The 14777-nt window shown below is 34.5% G+C and overlaps 1 protein-coding gene across 2 annotated transcripts in view; it reads right to left on the reverse strand.

Moving 5' to 3' along the window:
• Positions 1–3558: 3558 nt before the first annotated feature.
• The window catches only part of PTPN4 (protein tyrosine phosphatase non-receptor type 4), a 219813-nt gene continuing 208594 nt past the window's right edge, over positions 3559–14777 (reverse strand). Inside the window, exon 25 of one of the 2 annotated variants that reach the window (XM_032250629.1) lies at positions 3559–11479. In XM_032250629.1, the coding sequence (XP_032106520.1) occupies positions 11393–11479 (87 nt within the window). In that variant the 3' untranslated portion in view covers positions 3559–11392. The remainder of the gene's footprint in view (positions 11480–14777) is intronic. The other variant, XM_032250628.1, reaches the window with a different exon arrangement.

Consider the following 14777-nt stretch of genomic DNA (forward strand, 5'->3'; position numbering starts at 1 on the left):
GATCCTTTGTTTCTGAATAATCCATTGTATATCTTCTATTTATTTATGAGACAGGGTCTCACTCTGTTGCCCAGGCTGGGGTGTAGTAGTATTGTCACAGCTCAGTGCAGCCTCAACCTTCTAGGCTTAAGTGATCCTCCCACTTCAGCCTCCCAAGTAACTGGGACTACAGGCACAGGCCACCACACCTGGCTAATTAAAAAAAGAATTTTTTTTTTTTGGTAGAGACTGGGTTTCCCTGTATTACCCTGACTTGTCACAAACGCCTGGCCGCAAGTGATCCTCCCACCTTGGCCTTCCAAAGTGATGGGATTGCAGGCACAGGCCACTGCATCCAGCTGACATAGATTTCCCTAGAACTTTAAATACGGCATCTCACTGCCTCATGGCTTCCATTGTTTTCAGTAGAAATCTGTTGCTAATCTTATTAAAGATTCCTTCTACCTGATAAGTCTCTTCTCTTGCTGCTTTCAAAATTCTTTGTCTTTGGGTTTTGACAATTTAACGTATTTCACTTGGTGTTGAAGAGAGTCTACCGTGCTTTGTGTTCATTGAGTTTTCTAGATTTGATTTGATTTTTGAGGCAGGGTCCCACTCTGTCGCCCAAGCTAAAGTGCAGTGGTGCCATCCAAAAGCTAGGAGTAAGAGTTCTGAGAGCAGCCTGGGAAACAAAGTGAGACCCTGCTCTACACAAAAATAATAATTAAAAAAAAAAAGCCAAGTATGCCAGGTGCGGTGGCTCACACCTGTAATCCTAGCAGTTTGGGAGGCCAAGGCAGGCGGATCACCTGAGGTCGGGAGCTTGAGAGTTTGAGACCAGCCTCACCAACATGGAGAAACCCTGCATCTACTAAAAATACAAAATTAGCCAGGCGTGGTGGCACATGCCTGTAATCCCAGTTACTCAGGAGGCTGAGGCAGGAGAATCATGTGAACCCGGGAGGCAGTGGTTGCAGTAACCCCAGATTGCGCCACAGCACTCTAGCCTGGGCAACAAGAGCAAAACTCCGTCTGAAAAAAAAATTAGCCAGGTGCAGTGGCATGGCTACTCAGGAGCTCAGGAGGCTCATGTGGGAAGACTGCAATAAGCTGCTATTGCCCCACTGCACTCCAGTCTGGGTGACAAGAGACACCGTGTCTAAAAAAAAAAAAATTGAAGAAAAAATGAAATGTATAAAAGGATACTGTTTATTTTAACTGCAAAAATTTTAAAACTGTCCACATTTTTTTCAACAGAGAAATTGCTAAATTGTACAAGATCACATATTTGATGGGATCAGAACCTGATTAAATAAAAAAACATTTAAAGGAGGAAATAAACTACCTGCATTTGGTTTTAGCTTAAAAAACATAAACGTATATTCGTGATTCTTTTCAATGTAGGGCCAGGGCTTTTTTCAATAGGTTTAAGCCTCCTTGTAATTCTTTAGTCTCTCTTGCCAAAAACAAAACAAAAAAACCTTAAGTGCATCACTTACATTTTTGTTAGTCTCTCATAGTTGTCTTGCTCCTATCTGTTTCCGATCAATTAAAAAAATTGATCTTTGGCTGGGTGTGGTAGCTTACACCTGTAATTCCAGCACTTTGGGAATCCAAGGTGGCTGGGTGGATTACTTGAGCACAGGAATTCAAGACCAGCCTGGGCAATGTGGTGAAACTCTGTCTCTAAAAAAAAAAAAAAAAAAAAAAAAAAATTAGCGGTGTGTTGTAGCACACACCTGTGGTCCCAGCTACTAGGGAGCCTGAGGTGTGAGGATCACTTAAGCCTGGGAGCAGACATTACAGTGAGCTGAGATCACATCACTGCATTCCAACCTGGGTAACAGAGCAAGAACCTGTCTAAAAATAAATAAATAAAACAAAAATCCTTAAAACTTTAATGACTCAGTGTTAAAGTCTTTCACAATAACCCAACTTTTTCACACTGATTCCACTGGCTTGTGTAATATAAAATTAAATGACATAATAAAGATATTTGTATGCATATGAAAGCACATAAGCACAACTGATTTTAGCAAGCTTACAGTTTAACTGGTGGAACTGGAAGAGCACTAGCACAATTGAGAGCAGTCAACAAGGCAAAGGAGATCAAAAGTAGAAAGCAGAGTGTCAGTCTTTTGAGTTGGTTATTTGGATGGTGGTTAAGGAAGCTTCAGCCACAAATGGAATGTGATTAGGAACTAGAGTAAAGCCTTTGCAGGTATACACCAGACTCAAAAGTCATCATGAAGATTGGCATGTTTGTTTATACAAGCATTAAAAATGTCCTCATATTCCTCCCATCAGCAAAGCAAATACAGTCAAAGCACAGTGGGTTTCTGCAACATATATGACTGACAAATGACTTGTTTCCTTAATTTCCAACATCGCATGTGATTAAAATCTCAAACAACTAATATAAAAATCAGGAAAGGATATCAATACCGAATATAGTGTAAAAAAAATAGAAGGGATCAATAAAGCTACCTAACTTTACAAAAGAAATATTTCTTCTCTGAGATAAGCAGGTAAATTAAGTTTCATGAAGTTCTAATAAGAATGGGGGCAAACAGACATTCTCATATGCTTTGGTAGAAGAGTACAAACTGGTATAATGGTGCCTGAGAACAATTAGACGATATTAACACCTAAAAATGCAGGTGCCCTATGACCTAGAAACCCTACTGCTCTAAATTTACCCTATGCATACACTTGCAACAATTAACAAAAGTATTTGTATGATGTTCATTGCAGCTTTGTTTGCACAGCAAAAACTGGAAACCATCTAAATGTCCATTAAGAAATTAAATTACAGTATAACCATAAGAGTACTAGGCAGTGGTGAAAAAGAATGAGATATATCTGAATATGCTGATATACATAAGATCTGTATGTATCCCAAGATGAAAAAGTAAGCTGCAGAAGAACATACTGTACAATCCTGTTGGCTTTAACGTGTATGTACATACAAATGTGAAATATACATTTTACCCCAGAAGAAAATACAAGAAACTGAATGGAGGTTGTCATTAGCTTGAGGGGCTTTTCTTAGGGTGGGGCATTCGGGAAGAGGATGTCACAACTCATTTTGACCCTCATTATACTGTTTGAATTTTTATCATCTACATAAGAACACAGGCATGGCATAATCATAAATCTTTCACCTTTCTGCTTATTACCTTTTCTCTAGGTAATTCTTTTTGCTCAGAGGAAAAATGGCATATCTAACTGCACTTAGGCAAGTTGACTTCAAGCATAGGAGAGGTCTTTTATTTTGTTTGACAAGGTCTTACCTTAGGATTACCAGAACAGAGGGCTGGTATTGGGAGAGGAGCCAAGCAGTGTCCACAAAGAAAGAAGAGCTTCTCTTCAGACATTGTTTAATCTTCTAAATCCCTTTTAGTTTCTCACCTAGTCCCTTCCCTCAAATACAGCCACTATGTGAGTCAATAACTCTAGAAATAAATTTTACACTTGTCATTCTCTCCATTCCTGATAACCAATTAATAAATATAACCATTGTTAGGAAAGCCCATGAAAAACTCCCATAAAATAATCTTCAAAACTCCTATACTTTAAATTACTAAAGCACATCTTTATTTTGCAATTGAACATTAAAGAGTCATAGCTAGAGTTGTTTTTTTTTTTTTTTAACGTTTGTACCTGAACAACTGTTTCTCAAAATGAAATTTGGCCAACAAGATATGTTTAACAGCATTTCACATAATATAAATGGCTCTTAAGACTAAAACAGTTTTAATGCAAACCATCATTTTTATCTTGTTTGCTGTATTTGTGATTTTTTTTGTATACGAATGGCAGAAATTCTAATTTTTCACTAAAATTAAGACAAATACACAAGGCCTTTCAAGCATACAGTAAGCTGCAGTGACAAATACAGAGTGATTTCAAATTATGAAGTGTTGACTACATTCAAGCTTATGCACATTTTAAACAAACCCTTAGCTTCTTTGCCTAATTATGAGATTATATTTTGTGAAATGGGGGAAAAGGTAATCTAAAAAACAAAGTGACCAATTTGATTTTGCCACTAGTTTAATAGATTCAAACATGAAATGTAGAACTGTATTTTAATTATGACATAAGCTAGGCTTTTAACTATGTGACTTTCTCCCTTCATATTTACAAATAGCACCTGTTACAAGAAAAAAAAATCCCAAATGAAAACACCCTCTACATAGAAATTATTTTTAAGATTACTTTAAAAATATCACTGATGCAGATATAGTAAATTATTGGTTCTAAAATTAAGCCTACACTGTAGAGAGTAAGGAGTAGCTTTTCTTATTTGATAAGATTACAACATAGATTACAACTGTAATGTCCTGACGCTGGAGAACACTGGGTTGAACAATTTTAATTTTTTTAAGCAGATATAGTCTACTGGCAGAAAATCAAAACAGTTTAATGTAAACCGTTTCAAGTCTCTTAAATCATGCCCCTCAACATGAATATAAAGTGTCGGGACTTTTATTCCCTTAAACTTACTTGTGCAGTATCTACTTAACCCTAGATACTACACTGAAAACAAATGGATTTCCAAGTATTCATGTGATCCACAAAAAAATCCAAATCAGAAATGATGATAATAAACCAAGCTTAGGGGAAGCTAGCTGTGGGAACTCAGAGCTCATTCAGTAACACAGTCAACTGGGCAACCTTTATTGTGCTACATAAATTACAGAAAACTTGCAAAGCCAAGATCACACAAGTTGCCTCTTAAACATCAAATAAACTATGAAGAGATCATTATATTTAAAATTGGGTCCAATCTAATGACCTCCAATACTAATTAAAATTTTCCTATATTTACAAAACTTCTAGGATTTAAAAATGTATAAATTAAGTTGGTAGTTGGCATGAGATAAAGTGCTACTATTTAAAAGTCAAAAAATCAAATTTAGCATTGAAATTTGACCTACTCTACAGATTATACGAATAATCTTGCCAACCCATTGAGGGAGTGGAAAAGACAGGTGCCAGAGGATCCCAGACTTGGGTTAAAATCTTCTTGCCCGGGAGGGCAAATACCTGGAACATTACAATTCAGAAGTAGAAACTAAAAAGCTTCTTTGAATATATGGTAAAATGAGCTCAACTGTGATCACGGCGAGAAAGAACACAACTGCAGATTTGTGGAGAAAGCATGAATCAGCACCTATCAGGGTCTAAGGGTATGAGCAGGGCTAGCGCCTCCTTGATGGATTCCTGGTAATACTTTTACTTAGCAATGTGGCATTTAATTTAAGCTTATCACAAGTAATATTTGCTAAATTTTGGAAACTCCCAGGGTTGAGAGTCTGACACCAATCCTTTACAGCTGTAGCAAAGTTCATGAAAAAAGACATCACTCTGTAGTTGAGTACTTACTTCACAAAGCCAAATTAGTGATTTTTAAAAAGTTGGAGAGGTGGAAACAGAAATAAAGATAATGAAGTCCCCATTGAGTCAAGTTTAATGATAAATAATAAATACTACCTTTTAAAGAAGCTGTCGCACATATTAATCACACCTACAAAAGAGGTTTAAAATGTAGGGTTTTTTTGTTCAGGTGAATTAATATAAACTCTTAAGCATATAAGACACCACTGCTACAAGTCAGAGTTGGGCTAAGTGGTCTTAACTGTCCAAGACATTGGGAATAAAAAGGCAAAAACCATGTATTGGGGCAGGGGGCTCTGCACATACTCACTATAATGAATCTTAGGCACAGTTTTCTGTCTTCACAAAAGTCACACCCTCACAACAATGTCCTAATTTGACAAAGCCTGGAAACTTTCTCCATGGTAAACACATATAGCAACACATTTACCTTCACACACAAACACCCTTCCGCACTCCAAAAGTCTAGAATTATTTTACACTTAAAAACAGTATGTGCAAATTTTCTGAAAAGTTTCTATTCCAGAGGCAAAGGAAATTGAAAAAAAAAAAAGTACATCATATTTGAAAAATGCTTCAATAATTGCTCGTTTATAATGAAAATTAGTTTTCTTCTAAAATTGCATTTTGTATAAGGAAGTGTAATACTCTTCCCTTTCTTTTCAATCCCTTGTAGGCTTTTTTTTAAACAAATAGAGTATCCTTATAATCAAGTCATAATTCTAATAACATTTCAAAGATACATTCATTTTCTTTACAGCATGAAAGACATAACAAAGATCATTTTATCTCCTTTAAACAATGAAATTAAAGAAGTTAACAGTTTCAACCTTCTGTCCATAGAAAAATATTTTTCTACATCCTTTACACAACAAAGGTAGGAAACTCTACAGTGTTTAACTAAAACTTTTATGAGCTTAACAAGGCTTTCAAACATTTTCATTCTCGCACTGAAAATTTTAAAAGGTTTCAGGAAGTTAAACATTTGAACTTTCCCCTAAAATGGTAGTCTTTAGCAACACTGCTAATACCTTTTGCTTTGTAAAAAATTTTTAAACTGGTTTACTTATGTATGCACTGAACCAATGCTGATGAATTGCACCCTAGCAGATGTTGCTTCTGGTTGCCCATTTAGCTTGGATTATTCAAATAAAAATTATAACAACACTTCAGAAATCAACAGTATACTACAGTAGAAAAACATACAAATAGCAGCAAATTTATATGCAAACAACTATTTGGTGTCTACTCACAACAAATTCATCAGGACTGTAAAAATAAAATGTCTAATTTCTGGCAGAAACAGAGATTGCTGTTTGCTTTTGATAACATTGTAAGACACACTGTAGTAATTGCTATTGAGAATCAATTAAGTCCATATATAATAAAATATTGTGTTGATAATGGTTGCAGACATGGTAAGGTATGTTGAACCAAAAACATACAAATGAGGGATTAACTTATTGGGTTCTTGATAAATTGCTGAAATTAGCTATTATCAATTAGCCTTCAAAAATGTTTTAGGATTATGTGAATTCCCTTGTATCCACATAATTCTCTAAGAATTTGATAAAATGGTTGTTACAACTTGTATTGTGATCACACTGAGACACCAATAAATCTCTGCTAAAGGTCAATATAAGTCTGATATTTGATAAAATTAATCCAGTAGGTTTTAATAACATAGTTATTTCACTTGGAGGAAGCACCACAAAAAGAATGGTTCCAGCAATTGTGGTCAGGTAGGTGAAGCAAATGGGGCAGTAAGCAATGTTAATACAAAGTATTAACGGTGGCAGCTTACATAATGCACCAACTTTCATAAAAGCAGACTGTTGCATCATTTATCTATGTCCTATTGTTGAGATGTTTATTCCAACAAAAATTTATTATAATGTATTTACTATAAATGACTGAAATGCAATTTCCTCTGAACTATAACTACCACAAAATAAAAGAGCCTGTAAACATATCTCACATTATTGTGGTATAAACAATTTTTATGAATTCAAAATTACTTTGGCAACCTTACCATCAGAGTATTTTAAATATTCAAAATACAGATATTAAATAGCACATTGTTAGATAAACTAATGTTTCCTTCTCTCTTCCCGATAAGATTATAAAACAAGTAATGCTTTATTTACTTCTCTTACATGTACACATTAAGAACATAAATTATTTCATTATAAATGGACATATATTCTAAATCTTAGTTCTATGTTTTGAGTGCTTTTAAAAATTAGTCTTCTAATTGCAGTCTAGAATGTTTGCATACTGCATATGTATCAGCCTAAATACTTTACAAAAGCTTATGTTCTGTCAGGGAGGCATGACTAGCAAACTGAGTGGGGGTGTTAGTTAAGATAACTTTTGAAGTCTGCTTATCTTCTAACTTAAGTGACATCTTCTAAGATCATCACAGTTATTAAGTGAAAACACTGCCTGAGTATGCTTCTGTACTGGAAATAGACAAAAATTCACAAGAATTTATGATATTCACATAGGTTATAATTTATTGAAATTCCAGTATAATATAGGAATACTAGGTTGATAATTAGAAAGCAGATCGTAGAAGACCAGACTGCTAAATCAATAACCATTGCTGGACCTCTGTTTCTTAATGCCAATAAAAATAGGATAAGTGAAGACTGGATAACATTTTTCAAGTTCCTTTCAGCTCTCAAACTGCAGTATTTCTAGTGGAGACAGAAGACAGGACACTTTGGCTTAAATACTCAATTAGACCTGATCAGATCCTGCCAGCGGATGACAAACCCAGTAGTTAAAACAATCCTTTTCCTCTGTGGGCATTAGCCTTTGGGAAATACACTTATAAATAAACACACAAAAGTATCTCTATGTGTGTGTACACATATTTGAAACCTTCCAGCTCTTGTCTTAATGTCTTAACATGCCTTTGCACATCTGAAGTCAGATTTCATATAATAAATGTTCCCTTTACTCTTAATTAAAATCATCAACCATTCCCCATCACCTCTTTCTCCTAGCAGACTGTAGAAAGGAAATAATTTCTTAGGCGGTTTTTTCTGCCTCAATTTTGAATGGATGTATTGGTTTGACAAACACTATCAATCTTCCGGTGAATGTAAAGTCTATTCCAAATACTCCTCATCATATTTACATAGTACTGACACAAATCAGATACTCAATAAAACACCTGAAATGAACATGAAAAAACAATCCTAACTCAGAAAGGGAAGGTTTTCACAAACACTTCTTAGCATTTACAAAAGCCCCTTGATTATCCAATATTTGATTTCCACTTGTCAGAATAAAAGTCAGCATTGCTTTCTTAAAGGTGTTGAGGTGGGAGGTGGCTAGAAGAGTAGGAGGGTAGCTTAGATACAAGAAATTTTGGCATTTTATCACATAATGTTACATTGATATGGACGGAGTCTAGAACTACGTGATGTATGAAAGCTAGGGGTATTTCTAGAAACCTATTTAGATTGATAACAGGTTAAAAAATTCCTAGGTGTAATGGATGAAGTCTTATCTATTAGCATATTCATTTTAAGAAGTTGTAAAGGATAATTTAAATAAGATCCTAATAAATATGGTTTTAAAAAAGGATCTTTTCTGTACATAAAAAGGACAGTGGGTAGTTCCCAGATGAAAAATTCATACAGAAGAAATTGAAATGTAATTCTAAACTTCTAATAGATTGGCATTTAAAGACAGGCATTGATGATTTAAAAAGGCAGCAGTGCTCATCGCCAAGAAATGATTAAACTCACAAGTATAAACAAATCCCTAAGTTAAAGAACATGCCAACCATGACGTTTGTCTCTTTATATCTACACAACTGTATCTTTTGGTCTATGGTTGTCATATTCTGTCCATACAGATAGAACAGATGGGTTTTATTTTTTAATTCAGGTGAAAAACTGCCAAAACAGTTATTTAATATGTAGACCCCAACATAATTTTACTTTCTCACTTTTCAATTTATCATAATGTCATACAGCAGCCTAAATTATATTTATCTGTTTTTAGAACAGAATGATCAAATAAGATTATAAGTTACTTTACTATCTTACACTGTTTTGACTGTGAAGTCAGGAAATAAGAGAATTTCTCTTTGACATAAAGGTTATGTTTACTTCTCTCTTTAAATAAACAAATATTTTACTATGATAATTTATTTGTTATCTTGGCTATTAATGTTTAGGAGCTTAATTTTCTGAAATTTATTATTATGAGTTTTGAATATTTGAAATGACATCATTTAGATTATGTTGCAGATTTAAAAATGTATACTTTTCCCCTCATACTAGATGACTTTCCAAAATATCTACCATTTGACTCTAATCATTATGAAGACCTTACAGAAATATTTAGAAACTGCTTTCAGTTTTTTAACTCCATCTTTTAAAACTGCAATCCACATAAAATAATTGTGTAAAATAAAGTTTGAATAGGTGAACAAATTTTTCACTTTTATCAAAGTGGGCAATTTTAAAGTTCTATCTCTCTGTAGACTTAAAAAAACCCGAAGAGGAAAATATGGGAATTCCCACATACTTAATGGGAATCAGACCCTCTATTAGGCTGGACAATCAAAAGTCTCCTTATTAACATGCTTATAACTTAATAAGTATACATAAAATGGAGTAATTATACAAAAAAAGACAAGAAAACTCTCATTTTAGTTATTGAGTGATTACACCTAGAAATAAGTCAATAATATTTCATTCTTCATTTGAAGAATCCCAATCAATAGATCAATGTTAACAAAATTTGGTATTAACTGAAATGAGTGCTAAAGAATAATATTTTAGTTATGGATATGAATACATCACAATTATCTGCTTAGAGTATCAATATGTTTAACATTAATGTGCATGTTAGATGTCTTCCTAAAGTTAGGGATGAAATAAATATGAAATTTGAAGCATAAAGCATCTTTTAAAGTTTAGCTGTTAAACTGTAACCCCTCAGTCCCTCAAGTAAAGGAATGTGCAGATTTTAAATAATTCCATAGCAGCAGAGTGTGCACTCAGTAGAACACAAATTATCTTTGCTTCTTACAGCAAATCACAAGTACTGAGTAAGAAACAGAACTTCCTTACCCTTCTTTGACTGTATAACACTCAATATAAGCTGTTTTTTAAAATGTGAACTTACTCAAAATGCATAAAAATATAAGAATGTACAATATACATATATACCTCCTAGTGGGGTCAAATGAGTGCCTTTTCATTAGACATACAAGGATGTCTCAAGGCACTTAAGGGGTTAAGACACAATGCATGCATTCCTTTACATCAAGTATGTGAAATCACATGATTTGGAATAAGCCAACCTTATGATAAATATAAGTTATATTATTAAATCCAAGAGAATTTGTAGATTCATATTTATGTTTTCTATAAGATGCTGGTAAATGGACAATGTGCAGCATTTCCTGGGAACAGCAAATTCCACCTTTCTTCTTCTGAGCAGCAGGCAGGTCTCTACAGGGGGTGTGCAGGGAAAAATGTGCTGCATCCATAGGCAGTGTATTGGCTAATATTAAGAATGATATTGCTAAAATTTTAAAAATAAAATCTGGTAATCAGAATAGTAAGTACACAAACCACTGCAAAAGACCAGAGCTGACTCCTGATGTTTACTTCTTTTTGCTTTCATGATACAGGTGTATAACAGAGATGATGAGAATTTTGAGCCTTGTTTGTGGCAATTCTACCAAAAGGGGATTGCATGGCACCACCACAGAATTTCATAAATTACCCTGAACATACTTAGTTATTTACTATTTGTTCGGAGCAAAGCATGAAATAGTCTTCAAATACATGAGTTATAGATTTTGAAAGAGTGACATTTTTTAAAACATAAAGTGCAACAGTGCTGAAGTTTTCAAAGTTTTTTTGAGTTCTTCATTTTTCTTTTTTTGTAAAATGCCATTTTCTGCGAGCAGTATTGTGGCACGGTGAACATAAGAGAAAGCAGTTTTCCAACACATATCCCAGATCTTTTTGCTTTCTTATTTATTTGATGATGATGTTAAGGGTTTAACAAAGCCTTCTTCATAAACTTTCAAAATAGCTTCACATACAAATCTGTATTGACTCTGAAAAATAAAATATAAAAAACAGAATTGATCAGAAAAGTCAGAAAACTGCCCCCCCCCCAAAAAAAACCAGACAAACATCACTTGGCTTGCTTATTTGAAAAATGCAAAGTAAAACTGCATAAAGATACCATTTTTCACCAAAAGACTGGTTAAAAAAAAATAAAGTTTGGCAATATGTTTTGTTGGCAAAATTCACTTATATATTGTTGGTAGGGATGTTAAAATACTGCAGCACCTATAAAGGGGAATTTGGCAGCATATGACAAAATTAATTTAACTCTTAACCCAGCAATCTCACTTCTAAGAATCTATTCAAAACATAAATCAGAAATTGAAAACACATATTCACAAAATCAGACTATTCATTGTCTACTTATTTATAACAGAAAAAGTGGAAACAATTTAATTGCCATCAATAGGGACCAGGTGACTACTGTACATTCTCACAATGGAATACTAGTTAGTGGGGAAGAAAATGGGCAAAAGTCTACAAACTACTAGAGAATGAATGATCCCAGGATATTTTATTAAGTAAAAAAACGAAGGTAGGTAAAGAATATATATTACCTTTATAAAAGAAAGGGAGGAAAACACAAATATCTATCTCAGTGTATGTTAAGGAAAAAAAAATCAATACAAGAATAAATTATTTAAAAACAGTTTCCTATAAAGGGATGGAGGGAAAAGAGAGCAGGAGAGGGACAGAGACTAGACTTCATTAAATATACCTTCCTTCTTTTTAGATTTATACTTTGGAATAATGTAAATATAGCACATAAATACAAAATTTTAAAATCCATAAGAATTGAAAATATCATGAAACTAATCAATATGTGTATCTAGTTGATGACAACTATATAGAGGAGAGCTATTTGAAAGGACTTTTTTTTTTGAGTCAGAGTCTTGCTCTGTTGCCCAGGCTAGGGTGCAATGGCTCAATCTTGGCTCATTGCAACCTCTGCCTCTCAGATTCAAGTGATTCTCCTGCCCAGCCTCCTGAGTAGCTGGTATTACAGTATCCACCATCACGCCTGGCTAAGTTTTGTACTTTTGTAGAGACAGGGTTTCACCATGTTGGCCAGGCTGGTCTTGAACTCCTGTCCTCAGGTGATCCACCTGCCTCAGCCACCCAAAGTGCTGGGATTAAGGCATGAGCCACCGTCCCCTGCCCTGAAGAGACTTTAAAACAGTAATTTGGCTGGCCACAGTGGCTCATGCCTGTAATCCCAGCATTTTTGTAGGCCAAGGTGGGAGCATCACTTGTGGCCAGGAATTCAAGACGAGCACGGGCAACATAGCAAGACCCTGTGTCTCCAAAAAAAAGAAAAAGAAAAATTAGCTGGGTGCTGTGGCTTGTGCCTGTAGGCTTAAGATACTTGGGAAGTGGAGATGGGAGGAACATTTGAGCCAAGGAGGTTGAGGCTGTGATGCGTGGTGATCACACTACTGCATACCAGCCTGGCAACAGAGCAAGACTGTCTCAGAAATACCACAAACAAACAAAACCCCCAGTAATCTGACTACATGTCTGTGGGAGAATATATTCAAAGGGCAATAAGACCTGTGGGGGGAAAAAAGTAAAACTCTTTTCATTAGCCATACTGTTTATGGTGGTAGTGTTGTCATTCTGAAACAGTTGTGTAATGTGGAGTATTTGCGATATTCTAAATCTTTCATTGCTAATAATATTGTAGAGAACAAGTATTCTTGTTAAAGAAAGGAGATGATGATGATGTAAAAAAGGCTAAGTAAAAACACTGTGGTACTAAGTTTGTATTGAAAGCATCAATATTAACCTATGATAAATGTATTCTCCTGGTTTTAGCAATTTGACATTTTTAGAGACAAAAATTAACCCAAGCAAATAAAAGTCCTTAAAGCCCAGAGGCTGGTGCCTAAAATAGTTTCTCAATAAAAAGAACCAGGCTTCTTGGAGAAACTACTGATTCTAAATCAGGGAAACGAGATGTACAAGGTAGGCCTTTTCTGAAAGTAACAAAGCTATCAAAGTTACCAGGGTCTTGACAAAAGGACTCAGAAGCCACGATGAATAGGCTCCCACTGGCCAAAATAGGACAATTTGGATATCATCAAAAAAAAAAAAGTACAGTGGGTTGAAACACATTAATTATGTTTAAATCCTTGATTTCGAAACAATAACCAAACAAAAGTTAAGTCATCACCCTTGGAGGAAGCTAGGAAATGATTCATTATATTGAAAACTTGTAGATAAAAGGAAAGAATCAAATGTTTTCCTTGCCTTTCCTACACAAGCTATACCACTTGTTAACCAAACAGTAGATATGATGTTTCTCTTTAAACAAGTAGTCCAGCTAATAAAGACAGAATGATAGAATTAGAATATCATTATTTTGCAAATCCAATAAATAAATGAATGCAGGGATTGATTACTCAAGGGTGCTAACTTCACAAAAGAAAGACAGTAAGACATTATGTGCTTTTGAAGAAAGAATATAAGCTGCCCAAGCCGTATATGTACCACTTTTAGGAAACACAGAGACACCACCTTGGGGATGTAAACTGGCAAAATCCACACTGTCAGAAATACAGTGCAAATAATCTGATTCATTTATCAAATAAATTACCAAAAAAAAAAAAAAAAAAAAAAGACAAGAAATGAAGGAGGAAACTTTCAGTTAAAAGAGATTTAAGAGACATATAAGCCAATCAAAATGTACAGACTATATCTGAAGTCTGATTTTAAACAAATTATAAAAACAAAACCAAAAGCCCATGTGTGCTATGATCCAGGAATTCGTCTTCTGGATATATACCTGCAAGAAATGAAAGCAGGGTCTCAAAGAGATCTTATACATCCATGATCTTAGCAGCATTAGTCACAATAGGCAAAGGGCAAAAGCAACCCTGTCCAGTGACAGACAATGAATGAAGAAAATGTGGTATGTTTACCCTTAGAAATGAAGGAAATTCTGACTTATGTTACAACACAGATGAATCTTGAGGTCATTAATCTAAGTGAAAAAAGCCAGTCAGAAAAAGACACATACATGAGTTTACATACGTAAAGTATCTAGGGTAGTCAAACTCAACGGAAACAGTAAGTAGAATGGTGGTTACCAAGGACTGAGGGGAGGAGAAAAGGGGGAATTGTTCAATGGGTATGGAGTTTTGATTTGCAAGAAATTGAAAATGGGTTGCAAAACAATGTTAAGTATACTTAACACTACTAAACTGGTATACTTAAAAATGGTTGAGTTGGTAAATTTTATGTTATGTTATTTTACCATAATTAAAATCTTTTAAAAAATCCTAG

This window comes from Sapajus apella, unplaced genomic scaffold (assembly GCF_009761245.1).
Source record: "Sapajus apella isolate SASKATOON/1434 unplaced genomic scaffold, GSC_monkey_1.0 scaffold72, whole genome shotgun sequence".
Taxonomy (NCBI): Eukaryota; Metazoa; Chordata; class Mammalia; order Primates; family Cebidae; genus Sapajus; species Sapajus apella.